The following is an 18,575-nucleotide window of genomic DNA, read 5'->3' as shown; positions in this document are numbered from 1 at the left end:
ATTATAGAAGAGGAGAGCATGGTAGCTATCTGTTTTTCCACCTCCTCCTTTTGATTATGTGGAAATCTGTAAGGTCTCAAATTTATAGGAGCAGACTCAGGTTTTAAAGGAATGGCATGATCATGATTCCTTGTAGGTGGTAGACCTGTAGGTTCATCAAAAACAGACTGATATTTTTTTAAGAGAGGTGTAGAGCTGCAAGAATAGTCTTTGAATCCTCAAACATAGATAACAACACCACATGGCCTAAAATAGCAGAATCAGAAGCTGTCATTTTTAGCAAAGTAGCCCCTGAAATTTGTTGCAAAAAATTTGAGGATTGCTGGCCATGTATAATAATATTTTCCTCTTGATGAACAAAACTCAGAGTCAATTTGTTAAAGTCCATCAGAATTGGACTGAATAATTTCATCCAATCCACCCCTAACACCATATCATTGCCCTCCAATTTTAGGATTCTAAAGTCATGAACAAAAGAATGACCTTGCATCTGCCATTCCACCTTATTACACCTTGCTGAACTATAAAGTTGTTGTCTATTAGCCACTGTAATAGCCAAAGGATAAGGTGTATTCACTAAAATACCAGCATCAGCCCACTGAGGTGTTAGGAAACTGTGGGTACTCCCACTGTCAATCAGAATATTTAATGGTCTCCCTTGAATAGTGCCCTGAATCCTTAATGTATTATGTCCAATACAACCTGTGATAGCATTCATTGATATTTCTAGGTTCTCCTCCTCCTGTAGATTCTGCTGTTCCAAATCAGTGGGTAAATTATCTGAAGGTATAACAGTGTCATCCTCAATCATCATATTTAACTGTTTTACCTTACACTGATGGCCTGGAACAAATTTTTCACCACACTTAAAACATAAATTGTTTTGTCTTCTGTAGTCTATCAAGTTCTGTCTTTGTGGAGTATTGAATACATTCTTTTGTGGTAATGGCGGTTGGTTAGGCTTAGAACCTGATAGAGGGTTTAAATAAGCTGGATTTTTAACCAAAGGCCTGAATCTTTTGTTCTCAAATTCAACAGATAGCTCATATAATTTGGCTTGCCTGCTTGCCTCAGACAATGTTTTAGGGGCTAAAACTTTGACTCTATGTTTAATGTCATCCCTTAATCCACTAATAAACAAAGAGACAAAAAATTCTTCACCTAAATTAGGATTCTGTAAAAGCATGTGAGGTTGTAACTCTTCAAATCTGTCTTGATATTCTTCTACATACCCTTTATGGACTAATTTTGTAAAATCCTCCACTATATCCACAAAGACTTTATCACAGAACCTATGACATAAATCTGCCTCAAACTCATCCCAGGTTACATGATGTTTTTGCATAATATAACCATCAAACCAAATTTCTGCTTTACCAGTTAAATGCATCGTAGCTACTTCCACCCTTTGCTCCTCATCAATACTACATAATGAAAAATATTTTAAGCATTTCTGTAGCCAACCTCTTGGATTACTTCCATCAAAAAAAGGTAGCTCAATTTTTGGTCTATGTAGCATAATCCCTGCCATATTAGAAGACCCCCCTGTACCCCTTTTATCCACTTCTAAAGCCATTAATTGATTTCTAGCAACACTGTTCTCCCCCATTTGGTGATCATTTTTGAAGCTAGCTAGATGAACAGGCAAATCATTCGGTTTAGACTTCAGAATCCCAGGTTCATCCGGTTTATAAGTAAACCGAGTCTTATCATTAATTACTGTCACTTTAACAGGTTGGTTGCTACTCAAATTAGATGAGTCAGGGGTCTGTACCTGATTTTCAGCAGACTGGTCTTGGTCCTCCTTCCTACCAGTCAGAATCTTTAAAATTTTCGCAACATAACCATGATTCGTAGCCATCCTAGACTCCAATGCAGAAATCCTGTTTTCTTGAGTCTCCCACCATTTAGGAGGATTAGACTCATCTTTTCCTTGTTTCACGAGTGCTGTCAATTCCTCCATTTGTTTCTGCAATCCAACTAATTCTTCTGCCATGTTCTAATTTTTCTTGGGCATGCCACCACTTGCCAGAAACTGAGGCTCTCGATACCAATTTGTGATGAATAAGATAATTTAGGGAAATAGAGAAGAAGAATCGTAGAGTAAGGAGCAGAATAGAGATACAGAAAGAGGATTTTTCATTCAAAAAATAATGCTTGATTGTCCCTTCACATAGTACTGTTTTATTTGTTTACATGGTACCAGCAAATCTAACTAATGCCAGCTGTAGATTCTGAATAATCGTTTGATATTATCTCAACTAAAGGGCCATCAACTGGGCTTGCTGCTGTGATCCTGGCTCATCACTCCTGATGGTAATTAACGCCTCATGCTCCTCACGTGATCATTAATCAAGTATTCATTCCCAATTCTCTATCAATCCCTAACCCTTAATTTCCATTTCCCCCAATTTCATCTTCGCTTCCTTCTTTTCTTCTCTCTTCTCTCCCGATCGTGACATCTTCAAGGATGGAGTAGATTACCATTGCAAAGTGCTCTTCCTCAGGTGCAAAGGAATGGATCACTATTGTAAAATCCTATATCTTCGAGTGCGAAGGAAGAACCATTCCGATAAATCTTATCTTCTCATATGCGAATTCAAAACTTAGCTTAAGAACAGTAAAATTTGTTATGCTTTGGTCTTCGTCATATTCATATATCTCATAAATGGGCAAAGAGGACAGTTGTTAGCACAAATTTTATTTGGGCTTAAGTAAAGCCTATCTGGCATTGACAAGAAACCAAAACAAACCCAATCAACTTCAATGTCCTTCAAATGTAAATTAAATATTGATTTACTCTTGCAGATGTTCCAACAAGAAAACACAGTTTCATTTGATTATCAAGAAGTATTTATACACTGCTCTAATCAGCAATTCACCAGAATTCAAGCTTGCATTTCCGCGCATTAATGAAAACCAACATGAACAAAATCGGTCGAATGTACCGAATTGAAAGGTTAGGATCGGAACATTTATTATCAAGGAAGTCAAAAGACTGGATAGCCTACGAGCTGTCCATGAAAACATAATGTTTAAAAGTAGTTGCTTTTATAGAAATTCTTGAGGAAATCCGACGTGCCTTCATCCTTGGTGTCCAAATCCTGAGCAAGTCCTTGACGACCTAGCACATACTGCCCAATAATGTGGTGCCGTTGTTTTGCATGTTCGACGATGTTGTTCAGCTCTTCTATACCCTTGAACAGCAGCAAATCAATTACCTGCAGATTTCTCACTATCAAGACACTGGAAGACAGTGTTTCCAAAAATCACAGGCAGCCAAATATTTGCAGTGTAAAATTCAAGAATCCTTTCCATACTTCAAGTGCCTATACAAACTCGTTCGTAAGCAGAAAATATTAAAAACCATACACTGATGTATCGAATAAACAAACCCATATTGCGAATTGAATTATCATCAGGAACGAAGCAGCTATGCCAAATGAGTACAAGTTTGATATCAACTACCAACAAGGCAGCACAAGAGAGAATGCATTGAGTATTGTAAAGAGTGTTTCAGGGAAAACGAATATACACCAATGAGGCTCTTCTATAATCAATTTGGTAAGGCACTACCTCCTATAAGATGCAGTTCCTAATGTATGCTGAAGCCATTAAATCGTGACGTTAGGTAGCTAATCAGATATTAAACAATTCATTTTCGGAGTAAACATAACTTAGAATTGCTGCACACATGATTAGTGCAACTAAAACATATGTTGAAGACTTGAACACACGGATAAAAGGAAACTTTCCTATAGGAAACATAGAATCTGACAATTCATTTTTCTAAAGTGCTCGTGTCCAATTCCATGTTCAACGCATATTAAGACAAGGGTATGGAGACATGAAAAAGTTAGAAAATGTAGAACTCTAATAGCATCAACTATGTCATCAGCTTTCCCCATCAATACACATGATCATTTTGATCTGCAAAATAATCTCCCTTTATCATCAACAGCCACAGTATCATCTGGCTAAAGTAAAAGAGTTATTGAATATGAAAAAACAAGAGGCTTGAACTTAGCTTTACTCAGACTCAAGTGTAAGTGTTGGACATGGGTATGTATCATGCACGGGTATGGTTACATTTTTCTAAGTTTTTTTCCGCATATTTGAAGGATTTTTGAGGTCATATCTCGCATATCAAAGCATTGGATACGGATACTTCATGAAAAATGAGGTTTGAGCAAACAAAGGCTTCTTTTATACCATTCAAAGGACATCAAACTCAAAACATCTTATGGGAAGATTATATCAACTGGCTTTCAGAAAATTAAGTTGTTTCATTCAAGAGAAAAAAAATCAAGAGCCGCATACAGGTCATGCAAGAGTAAATCATAAGATGAACCAAATCCCAGAGAAATCATTGACGAAGCACTCGTAGGTCGAAACAGGAAATACAGAAACAATCATTCAAAAAGCTATAGATATCCCAGATTAATCCAAACAAATGTTTAAACAAAATCCATTATCTTTTTAACGAAAAAACCTTCATAATCTACTATTTACAATGGAGAAAAACATGAAAAAATAATAATAATTCTACAGCAAAATTTAGCATTCCCATTAAATACAAGGATATCACAAAATCAAAACATAAATCTCCAGTTCAATTAAAAATAGAAATATCCCAACTTTTCCCCTCACAATCCCACATCAACTAAGCTAAGCTTAAATTCGGTTTTCAATAGGATAATCACCAGTCTTGGATTATCTTAATTTTTCATTATTTTCTTTTTCCCTTCATTCAAATTGCTATAAACCTAAAAAATTATAGATAACCATACTTAAAAAATTTTAATTATATCCTCCACACTTCAAAATGATAAAAATACAAAATTCCCAAAAATTAAAAGATAAAAAACAAATAAGTAAAAGGATATAAAATGGAGAGAGTGGGAAGCGAACCTTGGGATTGGTAACATGGGTGTTCTTACGGATTTCAGAGGCGATGGTGGAACGGAGCTGAGATTTGCTAACGACGTCGTCTAGGTTATAGATATCCATAATAGTAGGGATCGATCGACAAGCTTTTCTGAAGAAATCGAAGACTCGGCCCCTTGCTTCTTCCAAACTCGCTGAGTTCGGTGGTACTTTCACACTCCTCAATGCGAACGCCATCTAGGTAATCTGAGTTCGAGCTCGAGTTCGTTCAGTAACTCTGAGTCAGGGAGAGAGGCAAAATGGGAAGGAAATGAACTTTGGCACCTTTAATCAATGTGAAGCCTATGGGGACCAAAACGCTGTCGTTTGTTACAGCAGATGGAACTGCGGTTTTCGAGTTGGGCTCGAGTCAAGATTTTCAGTTCAAACTCTAAACCCGGTCCAGATTCAACTCAAATTTATAAAGTTTGTATTACATAAATAGTTTATAAATTTATTTATTTTAGTTTAGCATATATTCTTTTAACTACCAATTGATTTCATGGAATAGGACTAGACTAAATAACTTGTCAAGCATTATTAGTAGATTAAAATAATTTAAAACTTCATTTACATTAATCAATTAATAATCAAATTTTAATATCTATAAAAATTCTTTAATACTTTACAAAAAGAGCGATGACACATCAAAGCGGTGACGTTTTAACTCATAAAAAATGAAAATTATATTAAACAACGTGAACCTACTTATATTCTGATTATCACTTCATCCACTGTTTCGGTTGTCGTATGTCATTGTCAGCTGCATTGTACTAAACTTGTTTCATCCTCCCGAGGGCAAATGTAATTAACCGAAAATACTTAAAATATGTGAATTTAATAGTATTTTACTGTGAACTCATTAAGTGATCTTAATGTAAAAACAATGTTATTCTTTCTAAGAGACTCGAGTTCGAGCAATTATATTTACAAGGTTATATTGTTAGTGAACTAAAAAAGGTTAAGCAGATATTATCTTATAAATCATCCTAGAGGACTAGATCAGCTTCCTTGTCACTATTTTAATATATTGCGTCAAGTGATTTGCTTTTTTTCCTCTAAATTTCAAGTTTTTTAGATCCTTTTATTGATTGCCTTTTATTTTTAATTTGAATATTTTTACATAAAATTTATACACGAATAACTTAATATATATATATATATATATATATATTATTTCTTTTAAAATACATAAATATATTTACACAAATATAATATGTGTTTAACTTAGATATCGAGATATTGGGAGATGTACATACTTACACCGATGTAAGTATGTGTTAATTCTTAGGTATGGAGATATTGGGAGATGTACATACTTACACCGATGTAAGTATGCGTTAATTGTTACACTATTTTATTTCATTCACGCTACATGAATAAGTTGTACAACAAAATATCATATCAAATTATTTGAAAAAAATTAATAAAAAACTTTAAAAAATATAATATAGAAAACATTTTATGAAAACTAATCATAAAAATAAAATAATATAACGCATTAAAAATAAAACTTGAATCAAATACATACATAATAAATAATCAAAATGTATACAAAATAAGAATCATTTTGAAATATTAAAGTTCTTTTAAAAGAGGATTGTGATTACAAGGCAACAATGATTTTTGAAGGATTAGTGTATATATGTAAATGAAATAAATTATAGTAACACAAACCCACTTTAAATCTCCCATTGTCAGGATTGAAGCTAAAAATATTTTGGTGTTGTCACCATAAATGGTTTGGCTTTGGTTAACAAATTGATCAGAATTCAAAATTTTAATGGAGAAATTACAAATCCTTTTTAATGAGGGTTTTGGGATTGTGACAATGAGATTTTTATTGATATTTTTGAATTAAAATTAAATTTAAATCAAATTAATAAAATATATAAAGATTAAAGATTAAATGTATAATTATATCAATTCTATTAATTACATCGTCGCCATTTCCTTTATATTTTAACAATATATGACTTAATTACATTATTTAAATAGTTATGTGATTTGATTAATAAAAATCAAAATATCAATGGTCAAAATAAAAAGGAACAATAATTAAGTAGTCATAGGTATAGATTAGATTTAGATTATTTTTTAAAAAGGTAAAAAGGTATTAGAGATCCTTATACTTTTTAAAAAATTAATGTGATCAACGTATTAATTTTTCTATAAAAGTGGCCCTCCAACTCAGAAAATAAGCTCAATGTGACCCTGTGACCAACTTTTTTCATCGTTGATTGTTATAGTGTTGATGTGACAGTTTACGGTACTGACATGGTAGTCAACACCATGTGGCAGTTCACGGTACTGACATGACAATCTACAATGTTGACGTGACAATCCACATTGGTTGATAACGCGACGAATAACATGACAGATGAGCAAAATTGATAACTTAAACATAACAAATAGACTGTCATGTCGGTATTGTGTACCGTCATGTTTGCACCATAACAATCAAACAACAAAAAGCGTTGGTCAGAGAAGTACATTAAACTTATTTTCTGAATTAGAAAACCACAGTAAAGGAAAATATAATATGAGCACCACGTTAATTTTTTTCAACAAGTTCAACGATACATTTTTACCTAGAAAAATTTCGTGGCACATAATATTATCAAAACAACCCAAATCATATTAATATATTAATCATTGCATCCTACCTTTTATCATTTATAAAGAAGATAAAAGAATTCAAAATAATTGAGTGATTAAACTGAAAAAAAATTATACTTCAGTGACCAAAATAAAAGTAAGAAGAAATATGAATGGTAAAATTTATAATTTACCCATTCAAATATTATTAGGTTTTCACATAATCTCCAAACCATACAAATCACGCTTTAACGAAAGTCCAACACCCTTAACCAATAATGCAAACATTGTCAACATCTTGATAATCAAAAACCATCATCTTAGGAGTGAATAAATACTAAAATGTTTACAGCAATCTCATTTGTGGTTAGCTTTCAGCAGATGCGCTAAACGAATATCGAGTTTTACATTTCGCCACACTCGGCAATAATGCATGGTAGTTTCGGCCTGTTGTTTGGTCCCGTAGCCACATTCTCGATCTTCCGAACCACAAGAAGACTATCTCCAAGCACCCTCTACATGATCACAGACGAAACATTCATCGTCATTTCAAGAAATTATTCATCTTCAAAAATTAGCGTAATGCGGATGCATTCTGAACTAAAAGGCTAGAGAACATACCCCGAATACGACATGCTTATTATCAAGCCACTCACATTTCGCACACGATATAAAGAACTGCAGCCAATAAACAGCGAAATCAATATACAAAAGGCTTTGTAACAGTAAACAAGATGATTTACCAAGATTTTTTTAAATAGTTATTCTAAAAAATAGACATGCTCGAAGATTTTGCGATAGCAATATTTCTCCATCGAATCCCCCATTCACCTAGCTGGGAATACATAACATTCTACAATCTAGCCTTTAATGGAGGAGGCACTTGATCATTACTCATTTTGTGTGCATGAATGGAATCAGTGTTTTTTTTTACATGCATCGGATTGCATACGTGCGTGTGTGTTTTTGTGCATATTCAAGCAAGAAAGAGAAATCGAGTAAGTCACCTGACAACCATTGGTGTTTGGTCCACTGTTTGCCTGCAACGTAAAAGGCAAAAAAACATAAACAACTTTAGTAAAATTTCACTTTAACTTCAGGGGTTGAGCAATTGTCTAGTGGGATGGTGCAAAGAATTTATCAAAATCGGTCATCTCGCTAGAAAAATGCATGCAATGGGCCTCACTGGCTTCTCCTTAATGAGAGCTGCTGGTAATGCAATATCAATGATTTTCGAAGACTCTGCTTCATTGAGAAGTGTTGAGAACGATAAATCAAAGACTCTCGCAGAGTGGTTCTCCATAGTCGAAGCTTGGTCAGAGAGTTTGGTAATGGAGTGTCGTCGAGTATGGTTAGTTTGCAAGGGTGTTCCGTTTCACGTATGGAATTGGGATACTTTCAAGAACATTGCTGATTGTTGGGGTCAGTTACTAGCAATCGATGAAAGCTGTCAGTCACCATTATCCTTTGATCGGGCAAAAATTCAAGTCCTCGCAAAGGCTGGTGCGAGAATTGATGCGACGTTGGAATTGAAGGTTGGTGACAACTCCTTCAAGAGATCATGGTGCATGAGATAGAGCCTTCATTCAAGCCAAACTCTTGGACTCCTGAAGAAGACGAATCTCATTAGATCTTGTCTCTCTAATTGTGTTTTGATTTAGTTTATATGGTTGCAGGTGTTGCGTCCCTTTTGTATTATGTTCTGTTGCGTTGTTTTAATTCTATTGTTGGAGGTGTATTTAGAAATAAGGTGATTCGATTGTGACTTTGGATGAGGTTTTATGAGCTTAAGGTGTTTGTTGTAATGGTGAATATTACCATAGGAGGATATTCCGTGTTATCTTTTGTATTGGGTATTATTATTAATAAACTTTGAGGTACTCTTTTCTTCCTTCCAATGTTCGTTAACATACTTCTTAGTATGTGAACGAATACGAAGGGAGTTTTTAATGAGACCTCCAACTTCTATAAAAAAAAAATTCACTTTAACTTTTTCATATCCTATTACCTCTACTAGTCTTTTTATATCTCTCTGTCCCTTCCATGCAAAACTATGTTACTCGGGCTCAACCGTGAGTGTGAAACATGTGTATGTTCAATTTTTTTTGTAAGCTTTTTCAAGTACTTGGAAGATCATATCACTATAGTCATGCCTAAATATGCATAGAACACGAGTGTGACATAAATATGCATAGAACACTAGTGTCAGACACGGTTACTTCAAGAAAGAAAAAAGACTTCGAGTAATAAGTATGACACTTTCAAAATTAGATAATTATATATGATACATTGTCACTCAAGATTACATAAGCAGCAGCATACCATTGATAGCAGGCCAGGACCGGTGTGTTTGGCAATGAAATTCTCATCTTCAAACTTATGACCGTAAATGGAAGTGCATCCGCTACCATCACCCTGCAAGGAGAGATTTTAATGTAACTATTATACATCGGATCAGACCAAATCAATCACAAATAACTTTATGTTATTTAAAAACCCGTATTCTGTTGCGCATAGTTTAAAGTTAACAAATCAAAACAATCATCTAAGTTACTGAAATATCGTTCCTTTGGCAAGCACCACCCTCCATTTTCGAGGCAAAAACTATCCTTAATACGAATATTGACTCATACATTCAAGCTAGGGGCATTCAATGAAGAACATAACAACAGCAAAACAACAACTTCAACGATATGCTCAAGATTGATATTCCGGGACAAATGAAAAATTCATAGTCTACAAGACACTCAAGAAGCTGATTCTGGGCAGGGATTTAAATAGCGGTCCGGAATAGCAGCCGTTATATAACGGTTTTGGCACCGTCTGAAACCATTATTGCATGACTGCAATACCAGCAATTATCGCAATAGCACCAGTTATGTTCGCAATCACGATAATCACAAATCACAATGCAACCGAAATCGCGATGGCAACCGCAATTTATATCCCAGATTCTGCGTACTCAAGATTAATATGACTGAGCAGTAGCAGATTAGCTAAGATTGTAAATGTAAAATGAAAGCTCATATAACAATAAACTACCAACCTTGAGAAAATCTCCAGCTTGAATCATAAAATCTTTAATAACCCTATGAAATTGGCAACCCTTGTAACCAACAGGCAACCCTGCTTTCCTGATATTCAATCCAATTAATAAACTGGGTAAGTAGCAATTACTCATGAAGATTCAGATAATTGAAGTTTAAAAAATAAAAAAAAGAAGAAGAAAAACCTGTACTCCCCAGTGCATAGCTGCCTGCAAATGGGTAAAAAATTCAAACGTTAAACAGAAAATAAAATAACCGTAAACAAAGGACAAGAGAAGGAAGTAGAAATACCTGAAATTTTCGGCGGTTTTTGGGGCAATATCAGCGAAGAGTTCCATTTTGATACGGCCGGCGGGGATAGAACCGATGGTTATATCGAAAAACACGATTGGGTTTTTGGGATTCAGTGGCCTGACGTGCCACTCCACACTTCCGCCGCCACCACCACCACCAACTCCAGACGCCATCGCCGCCGCCGCACGCGATGCTCCTTTTTGCTCTCACAACTTGGGTTCTAGAAGGTTCTGGTTGCAGTCTTTTGTTACTCGAGGGATTTTTGTTATCAACTTACGATTAGCTCTTACCCTTTGCTTTTAAAGAAGTCGAAGGATGAAAAAAATACTCGAGGGTAAAATTCATGTATTCGTCCTTGTATTATGTGTAATAACCAATTTAACCTACCATTTTCATCTCAAACTTCTTCTGATCACCTAACTACTATGGCTAGAACAACATAATAATACGATCGGATATATTACGAGTCGTCCTCAATTTATTACGATGCATATCATCAATTGACAATCATTTTCTCCAACAACAATACAAATAGTATGCATATCGGTACTGAATGAATAGTATCAATACTAATTGCACAGAATAGTTCAAAAATGCAACAAAAACAAATAGGATACATATTTTAAAGCATAAATAGTGGTGTAGGCAACTCTAATTGGACAAAGTAAGTATGTTCAAACAAACAAATATACATTTAAGCATAATTTGAACATATTATTAATTTTCATGAAAATCATAAACTTTCCCTAATTAATAGCATATAAGGCATTAAAGAGGTCATTTTGCATGCATTTTTCATAAAACCATAAAAGTGCAAAAATTATTTAAACACAAAGTCAAGGTAGGTTGGTTAGATCTAATTCTCTCCTAAGTGCCCAAAATCTTTATTTGTCTAAAGGTTTTGTAAAAAATATGAGTTACTTGATGCGAAGTATCTACATACCTTAGAACTATATCTTCTTTTGAGACATGATCTCTAATGAAATAATGTCTAATTTCTATGTGCTTAGTTATATAATGTTGGATGGGATTTTTAGTGAGACATATAACACTAGTATTGTCACACTTGATAGGAATGGTACCTGTAACATCCTCAATACCAGGTTAGTAACCAAATTGTAAAATTTCAGAATTTGGTGATTCAAGTAGAATAGTTGAATAATTTATGTGGAGATATTTCCAGAAAGTTGTTAGTAATTATCAAAGGAATTAAAGGACAAAATGGTCATTTGGCAAGAAAGATATTTTTTCCCATTTATATGAATGATTCACGTGGGGTGGGGGATGAATTATCTACAAACTCTTCTTCATTCTTCTTCTTCCTCCCGTATCTCCAAGATCAAAGGTGAGTTTTTTTTAGTTAATTTCTGATTGAATTTAAGGTTGGGTTATGATCATTAGATGATAATTAAGCTTAAGGAAAGCTTAATTTGTTCTAAAGCAACAAGATGAAAGATATATGAGAGATTAAAGATTTGAGTTCTTGACTACAAACTCCTTCATTCTTCGTTCCCCCGTATCTCCAAGATCAAAGGTGAGTTTTTTTTTAGTTAATTTCTGATTGAATTTAAGGTTGGGTTATGATCATTAGATGATAATTAAGCTTAAGGAAAGCTTAATTTGTTCTAAAGCAACAAGATGAAAGATATATGAGAGATTAAAGATTTTGAGTTCTTGAAATAGAGTTGATAAGTTGAATTTGAAGTTAAATTTGACTTGTCATTAGCTTAATTAAGAAGTATTAAGTGTTAGAATTGGATTTGAAACATGTTGAAAATTGGGTATGATTATTGAAGTTCATAAAGAGGAGAAGATTTTGAGGTTTATGATGAGATAAATGAGTATAAATTAGTTTAAGTATGTATATTTGAGTTAGGATTATGAAAGGGAATGAAACATGAAGAATTTAAGTTGATATAGTGAATTTTCGTGCATGAACAGTGATTTCTGGGCTTGAACAAAAAATTCTAGATTACGCAAGGGGAACATATACCCTCAGGGGGTACCGATTCCCCCTAAAGAAAAAAATGGAATTTTGGTTCATTAAACTAGCTTAAGCTATTAACATAAAGTTTAAGGTTTAGGCTTCTGATAATTGTTTTGAAAATTATATTTATGTATATATAAAGTCTAAAAGAGTTCCGGAATAATCAAAGAATTAGGATTGAATCAAAGCAAGCAAGGCTAAGGTGAGTGAAATTTAATTTGTACTTATGTTATTGAATAAACATTGGCTTGCGATGAGCCAATGACGGAGCTACTATAGTAAAAAGTGACTCCTAAAATGTTATTGATTATTGCATATGTTAAATGATATGTGTGAGTACATGTTTGTGTAATTGTGAATGGTTATAAATGAAACACATGATGATATAGGATATATGATATGAAATGTGATAGTGAGCTATGAGAAAGAACCATGAGATACATTAGCTTATATGAATATGTGATGTGAATGTATATGTGAATATAAGAGATTAAGTGATAAGAATATGTAACATGAGTTACGCGATAATAAGCTAAGTGATACATGTTATATAATGTGAGATAGATGTTACATATACATGTGGTATGTGACTGAAGAAAAGAAATATGAGATTATAAGATCAATGATTACACGTACATGTGATACGTGACAGAAAAGAAGAGATGTGTGTTTATAAAAGAAATGATAGGAATAAGTGATGTGAATATGTGAATTGTTATAAATGATGATGCCTATGTTATGTGATATGAGAGCTAGGGGTATAGTTGGCAAGGGTTTACCTATGTTCTTAGGGACATATGGACTGTTTACCTATGTTATTCGGGACATATGGATTGTTTACCTATGTTCTTCGGGACATATAGACTGTTTACCTAGGTTCTTCAGAATCTATAGACTGGTCTTTCGGGACATTTATACGAGCTGTGGTGATAGCATAATAGTGCACAACCTCAATGTACTCATATACCTTAAGTTCTTAAAAGTATACATGGTCTTTAAAGAGAGTAAATAAATCAACTGATATGATACTATGTATGTTCTTTTGTGAAATGTTATATGTGTTCCAAGGTATGTATAAAATGTTCAATATATATTTATATGATAAAAAGGAATATAGTGATAGTAATATAAGTACTGAAATCATATGTGAAATGATTGAATTCATAGATTGCATGTTTATATTTATGAGAAATGCATCATTATTATGTTTATGCCTCGCTAGCGTTTAAGTGATTTACATGTAAGTACCAAGAACCAAGAATAACAGAAATAGGAGTGGCAAGAACAACAACACTGTTAGAAGATCAGATCAGAAGTAACTGATAAAGTATGTATTTTGATTGTATATAGTATGTTGGCATGTAAGAAATGTTTTAGTATGAACGCTCTGATCGATTTTTCTAATGTTTTAAACATATTTATGTAAATGTAAATGTATAGTAATGAACGGGTAAATTTTTACGAGTTTTATGTATGTTTTACGGATGTACTGTAGTAGTACTGTAGCAGGGTATCGGTTCCCTATTAACAATCTGGAAAATTTTAACATTTGGGTATTGTAGCAGGGCATTGTTCACGGTACTGTTCATTACTGTTCACGTTACTGTTCATATCGCATTTTACTGTTTATATATACGTTTTTGCTTCAAAATTTTATAACGAACATAATTTAATAGTATATTATCGTGTTTTCTTAATATGAGTTCAAATGTTTTGATATTTTGTAAGAATATCATTTTTAAAAGTTAATGTGACATCTCGGACTCGTATCCGGATCGGGTAAGGGGTGGGGTGTTACATTTAATGGTATCAGAGCTACGATTTAGCTGATTCTAGGCTTAAATTGAAGTCTAGAGTGTCTTATAATATATACATGCCAACAAAATAATGAAAACTTCTGATTTGGTATGGTAATGAGTAGGTTGTTTTGCTAATAGAATGATATGTTTATTCTTAATAGATGTCCGGACATAATAACTCTCGAAGTGAAGCGGGAGATGATCGACCCACTGAAAGCAGTAATTCACCTGTCCTGTCCAGGCAAGGTGAAGAACATGCACCTTCTGGAGTGCCTGTAACTGATCAAGATGTGTTCTTTAGAACGTTAGATGCGGTATTGACGCGTTTTCAACCTCCTGCTACTTCAACTCCGAGAATGAATGTTGCGAAGGAGTTGAAGGGATAAGGAGCTTCAGATTTCAAAGGTGAAGCCGAGGAAGGTCCTGTTGTTGCGGACCTTTGGCTTAACGATGTAAAAATCATGTTATAAGGACTCCACTGTTATGATGTGGAGAAATTAGACGGAGTCGTCTCCTTACTTCGCGGGCAAGCGATAATTTGGTGGACTAATGTTACTATGAGGATGACCAGTGATCAAGTAACATGGTCTCTTTTTCTTGAAGAATTTATGCATAAGTATATAGGAGATCAGTTTATCAGGCAAATGAAGCAAAAATTCTTGAATCTGAAACAATTGAATCGTACAGTGTATGAGTACGAGTGCGAGTTTAATAAGTTAAGTCGTTTTGCGGCTGAGTTGATTCCAACAGAGAAGGATGTGTGTGAATGGTTTGTAGAGGGCTTACGCCCGAGGTTGAAAGAAATATTGATAGTGTTAAACTTGCCCTCATTTCAAGAAATAGTAAATCGTGCTAAAGCTCTAGAGAGAGCTCAGAATGAAAGGTTTGGGGATTTAAGAACCCAACCATCTAAAAGAACTGGGGCTTCATCGAGTTCTGCACCACCCAAGAGAGGTAGAGATTCTGGTTTTCTGTCTCAGGCAAGGTCTGGATCGGTAGTATCATCTGTTAGAGAATCAAATCAGATGAGAGCTAGACAGACTCAATCAATAAGGTCTGGTGAGGGCAGAGCACAAAAAAGACACTGTCATACTTGTGGAAAATATCATGGTGGAATATGTAGAGTAAAATCTGAAGCTTGTTTTCGATGTGGTGAAACGAGAAATTTTTTAAGAGATTGTCCATTGGAGAAAATATAACCAGTACAGTCGGAGCGATCTGTTTCGATGTCTCAGAGAGAAAGAAGTAGAGGACAAGGGAGAAGCCAACCTGAATCCTCTACTTAACAAGAAATACGTTCCACTGCTCGAATGTATAATATTAATACCAATGAAGATCTTGATGATCCAGAGATAACAGCAGGTACCTTTCTACTATGTAATAAATACGTTATAATAATGATTGATTTGGACTTGCATATTCATATATTAGTAATAAATTGGTGAAAGAATTGAGAATTCAATTAGAAGTTATTTATAGTGATGTGACAGTGACAAATTTAGTAGGGCACATTGTTTGGATAAATAAGATATATTGAAAGTGTCCCATTAGAATTTAGAGGATTGAATTTCCTATTAAGTTGATGAGTTGCTATTCATTGGATTTGAAGTAAGATTAGAAATGAAAAAGTTATATAATTAGTATATAAGTGTCAGTTGCAAATTGAATAGAATAAGTTAATCAGTTCAGACGGATTGGAGAATATCAAAAGACCAAGAAATGGAGAATATTGTTTTGAAAAAATTTAAGAAAATTTACATTAGTGATCAGTTTATAAGAGTGCGAACAAAGGAAAATTTCATGGTGCATGAGAATGAATGTTTATTTGATAAGTTAAGTAAACTATTGTTGAAATAATTCTAATTGGAAAAGATGTATATGATTAATTGATTAGAGCTTGTATCCTAGATTGGATAGTTGTTATCGACTAATTGTAATAATAAAGGTGATAGAGTTATAAGATTTGAAGAAAAAAATAAAGTGAGTTAATCAAGTATGATATGAATTTAAATATGGTTAGGTATTTGGATCATATAAATATGATGAAGGCAATTAGAAAAGTATTTACAGGTTTTAAAGGGAGCTTTGAGGAAGAAAAATATCAGTACAGAGATGATAAAAGAATGAGGTTATGTATAAGTGAAGCTACTTATCAAAGTTATAAAGATGTGATAAAGATCAGTAATTAGAGATGAATATAAGTGAGATGAATAGAGTATGAAAACACTGGTGAAAGTTATGATTTTGTTGTGGATAAGGGGATCTTGATTATATAAAGATGGAGTTTAAAGGATCAGATATGATAAATGTTATATGGAAGTGTAGATGATAAGTTCGATATAGAAATATGAAAAGTGTGCAAGGTGATGTGAAAAGATTGTTTGATTCCGTAAAGTATGTGTTTAATCACAATTAAAGAAGATTTAAGGTTGTGTTCTTGGTCAAAGGATGATGGAATAAGAGTTTGGTTATTGTTATAAAAAAAATTAAAGATGGATTTATGATGTTGAGTGATGAAAATGGATGTTATTGTCTACTTGATAAGTAACATTATATGAATTTTAGAAATATCAAAGGAAAATGCATAATCGTAGGAGTGAAAAGAAAGAAATGGATGAGGTTATTGGTTATTGTTTATATGATAAACGACAGTGGATGAAAAAAAATTAATTAGTTGAAGAACAAAATGAAAGAAAGATTAAATAAAGGAAACAACATGAGAACATTAGAAGTTATGTTATTATCAAGGTGTGCAATGAAAATTCGAGGACAAATTTTCTTAAAATGAGGGGAGATTTGTAACATCCTCAATACCAGGTTAGTAACCAAATTGTAAAATTTCAGAATTTGGTGATTAAAGTAGAATAGTAGAATAGTTGAATAGTTCAATGATTTATGTGGAGGTATTTCTAGAAAGTTGTTAGTAATTATCAAAGGAATTAAAGGGCAAAATGGTCATTTGGCAAAAAAAATATTTTTTTCCCATTTATATGAATGATTCACGTGGGGTGGGGGAGGAGTTATCTACAAACTCTTCTGCCTTCTTCTTCTTCCTCCCGTATCTCCAAGCTCAAAGGTGAGTTTTATTTAGTTAATTTCTGATTGAATTTAAGGTTGGGTTATGATCATTAGATGATAATTAAGCTTAAGGAAAGTTTAATTTGTTCTAAAACAACAAGATGAAAGATATAGGAGAGATTAAAGATTTTGAGTTCTTGAATGAAATCTTGAAATAGAGTTGATAAGTTGAATTTGAAGTTAAATTTGACTTGCAATCAGCTTAATTAAGAAGTATTAAATGTTAGAATTGGATTTGAAACATGTTGAAAATTGGATATGATTATTGAAGTTCATAAAGAGGAGAAGATTTTGAGGTTTATGATGAGATAAATGAGTAGAAATTAGTTTAAATATGTATATTTGAGTTAGGAATATGAAAGGGAATGAAACATTAGAATTTAAGTTGATATAGTGAATTTTCGTGCATGAACAGTGATTTCTGGGCTTGAACAAAAAATTCCAGATTATGCAGGGGGAACAGATTCCCCCTAAAGAAAAAAAATGGAATTTTGGTTCATTAAACTAGCTTAAGCTATTAACATAAAGTTTAAGGTTTAGGCTTATGATAATTGTTTTGAAAATTATATTTATGTAGAGACAAAGCCTAAACAAGTTTCAGAACAATCAAAGAATTAGGATTGAATCAAAGCAAACAAGGCTAAGGTCAGTGCAATTTAATTTGTACTTATGTTATTGAATAAACATTGGCTTGCGATGAGCCAGTGACGGGGTTACTATGGTAAAAAGTGACTCCTAAAATGTTATTGATTATTGCATATGTTAAATGATATGTGTGAGTACATGTTAGTATGATTGTGAATGGTTATAAATGAAACATGTGATGATATAAGATATATGATATGA

General features: G+C 33.4%; 2 protein-coding genes across 2 annotated transcripts; both read right to left on the bottom strand.

Moving 5' to 3' along the window:
- Positions 1 to 2,915: 2,915 nt before the first annotated feature.
- Positions 2,916 to 5,202, bottom strand: LOC120156129 (NADH dehydrogenase [ubiquinone] 1 alpha subcomplex subunit 6-like). Its single transcript, XM_039167544.1, has 2 exons — positions 4,912 to 5,202; positions 2,916 to 3,221 (listed from the first exon to the last, which is right to left on the bottom strand). Exons 1-2 carry the CDS (start codon positions 5,122 to 5,124, stop codon positions 3,036 to 3,038), a joined length of 399 nt encoding a protein of 132 aa, XP_039023475.1. The 5' UTR covers positions 5,125 to 5,202; the 3' UTR covers positions 2,916 to 3,035.
- A 2,626-nt stretch (positions 5,203 to 7,828) lies between these two features.
- On the bottom strand, positions 7,829 to 11,139 carry LOC120156154 (peptidyl-prolyl cis-trans isomerase CYP22-like). The gene is made up of 7 exons (XM_039167562.1): positions 10,863 to 11,139; positions 10,757 to 10,780; positions 10,571 to 10,658; positions 9,847 to 9,939; positions 8,532 to 8,564; positions 8,146 to 8,202; positions 7,829 to 8,039 (listed from the first exon to the last, which is right to left on the bottom strand). Exons 1-7 carry the CDS (start codon positions 11,036 to 11,038, stop codon positions 7,929 to 7,931), a joined length of 582 nt encoding a protein of 193 aa, XP_039023493.1. The 5' UTR covers positions 11,039 to 11,139; the 3' UTR covers positions 7,829 to 7,928.
- Between the last annotated feature and the right edge of the window lie 7,436 nt (positions 11,140 to 18,575).

The sequence above is a fragment of the Hibiscus syriacus genome, unplaced genomic scaffold (assembly GCF_006381635.1).
Source record: "Hibiscus syriacus cultivar Baekdansim isolate YM2019G1 unplaced genomic scaffold, ASM638163v2 tig00111213_pilon, whole genome shotgun sequence".
Lineage (NCBI taxonomy): Eukaryota > Viridiplantae > Streptophyta > Magnoliopsida > Malvales > Malvaceae > Hibiscus > Hibiscus syriacus.
Note: the sequence above shows the minus strand (reverse complement) of the source record. Positions and strands in the feature narration are given on the sequence as shown.

Coding starts and splice junctions, on each gene's coding strand:
- LOC120156129 (XM_039167544.1), bottom strand. CDS start 5,124: ATGGCGTTCGCATTGAGGAGTGTGAAAGTACCACCGAACTCAGCGAGT. Junction 3,222..4,911: donor CCCATGTTACCAATCCCAAG/GTTCGCTTCCCA, acceptor AGAAATCTGCAG/GTAATTGATTTGCTGCTGTT.
- LOC120156154 (XM_039167562.1), bottom strand. CDS start 11,038: ATGGCGTCTGGAGTTGGTGGTGGTGGTGGCGGCGGAAGTGTGGAGTGG. Junction 10,781..10,862: donor AAAACCGCCGAAAATTTCAG/GTATTTCTACTT, acceptor ACCCATTTGCAG/GCAGCTATGCACTGGGGAGT. Junction 8,040..8,145: donor ATAAGCATGTCGTATTCGGG/GTATGTTCTCTA, acceptor GTGATCATGTAG/AGGGTGCTTGGAGATAGTCT.